The sequence below is a fragment of the Eimeria mitis genome, genomic scaffold (assembly GCF_000499745.2).
Source record: "Eimeria mitis Houghton genomic scaffold, Emh_scaff5300, whole genome shotgun sequence".
In the NCBI taxonomy this organism is placed as follows: domain Eukaryota; phylum Apicomplexa; class Conoidasida; order Eucoccidiorida; family Eimeriidae; genus Eimeria; species Eimeria mitis.
The window spans coordinates 2,750-4,127 of record NW_013573577.1 but is presented as its reverse complement, the minus strand read 5'-3'; the positions used below and the strand labels follow the sequence as shown (position 1 = coordinate 4,127).

The 1,378-nt window shown below is 52.6% G+C and overlaps 1 protein-coding gene across 1 annotated transcript; it reads right to left on the bottom strand.

Annotated features, from left to right (window-relative positions):
- Positions 1-549: 549 nt before the first annotated feature.
- Positions 550-1,128, bottom strand: EMH_0081120 (uncharacterized protein; the record flags this gene model as incomplete). Its single annotated transcript, XM_013500346.1, is given in 2 exon segments — positions 550-623; positions 627-1,128. Coding segments are annotated over 2 exon segments (576 nt in total).
- Positions 1,129-1,378: the final 250 nt, after the last annotated feature.

The following is a 1,378-nucleotide window of genomic DNA, read 5'->3' as shown; positions in this document are numbered from 1 at the left end:
CCTCTGGCGAACTGTCGATCAAGGGTACATTATCCAGCCAGGAATCAGGTTCGAGCCCCGGATACGGCTCCTGCTGTGGACCTTCTGAATATGTTCGCTTCCGCGGACTACGCTGCGGAGAATTCTGAAGCAACAACGCCTTCAAACTAATGGTCTGAGGGGCTGCAACAGGAGGCTGGGGATCCGCAGTGGACTGAGAAGGTGAATCACTGCTCTCGGGATTCGCAAATGCACCCAGCAAGGACCAAGGGAAATCTTCGGTTACCCCAGAAAAAGGCTGGGCTTCGGAATGGACGGGCTGAGAAGCATCAGCGAGAGGCTGGGGATAGGAAGCTAACGGATCAAGCGGGAGGTTTCCAGGCTGAAATTCCGGAATAGTCAAACCAGTAGTTAAGTGCTCGGGGCCTACATCGGCAGGTTCCAGCCCTGTCGTGTGCACTGCCCCTTGTCCAAGATCCTGTGGCTCATGTATCCCCGAGCTGGAGGATGGAAAGGAAGGGAAAGTTGGGTTCGCGGTTTGTTGGGATCGTTGCATCTCCTGCTCAAATGCTATCGCTTCCTGATACAGCTGAAAGGCCACCCTTGCCACCTCTTCAGCTTCGTCCAAGGCTCTAGCTGGATCGNCGCTTCCTGATACAGCTGAAAGGCCACCCTTGCCACCTCTTCAGCTTCGTCCAAGGCTCTAGCTGGATCGGTTTCTTCGAGAAGGCTCAGTCCCAATTCCTCCTCTATAGATGCGCACTCTTCCAAGAGCTGTGATACGGAACCTTGTCCTTCGTTACTTTCCTCGCTGTCTGACAGCCTGCGAATCGAAGCTCCTGCCTCTCTGTTTGTTACGGCGGAGGTAGAGGCTCTGCAAACTGCCCGCACAAATGAAATGATTAGAGCGGGAATGAGCACAGCGAATAAAGCTAACAAGATTAAACCCCGGAACCCTCCTGCTGACCGCTTCCCACTGCCTCGGGAGTAACTGCTCCAATTAAGCTCTTCATCGCCTCCTGTTGCCAGTAGTGTAGCCTCCTCCCAAGCATGTCCTTTTGCAGTCGGTTGTATCGATGCAGACTGAGGCGCATCTGAAACCTCTTGCTCGTCTGTTACACGCTCTTCGCCGAGAACGATGGATGACATCTTGGCCAGAAAAAAATTATCACACTATAGCGTTGTGTGGTCCCGTGAAGTCGATACTAGAATTACTGGGATCCGGCAGGTGACCAATGGACGTCCGTTGTCGGAAGGCGGTAGTTTGCTCTTTCCACTCACAACAAAGGTCTCAACCGAAACTATAAAACTTGCAGAGTGGATTGAACCTGTGAAACAGCTTGAACCAGAATGAGATAGAACCTTCTGATCTCTTCGCTCACGGTACACTGGTCAGCAA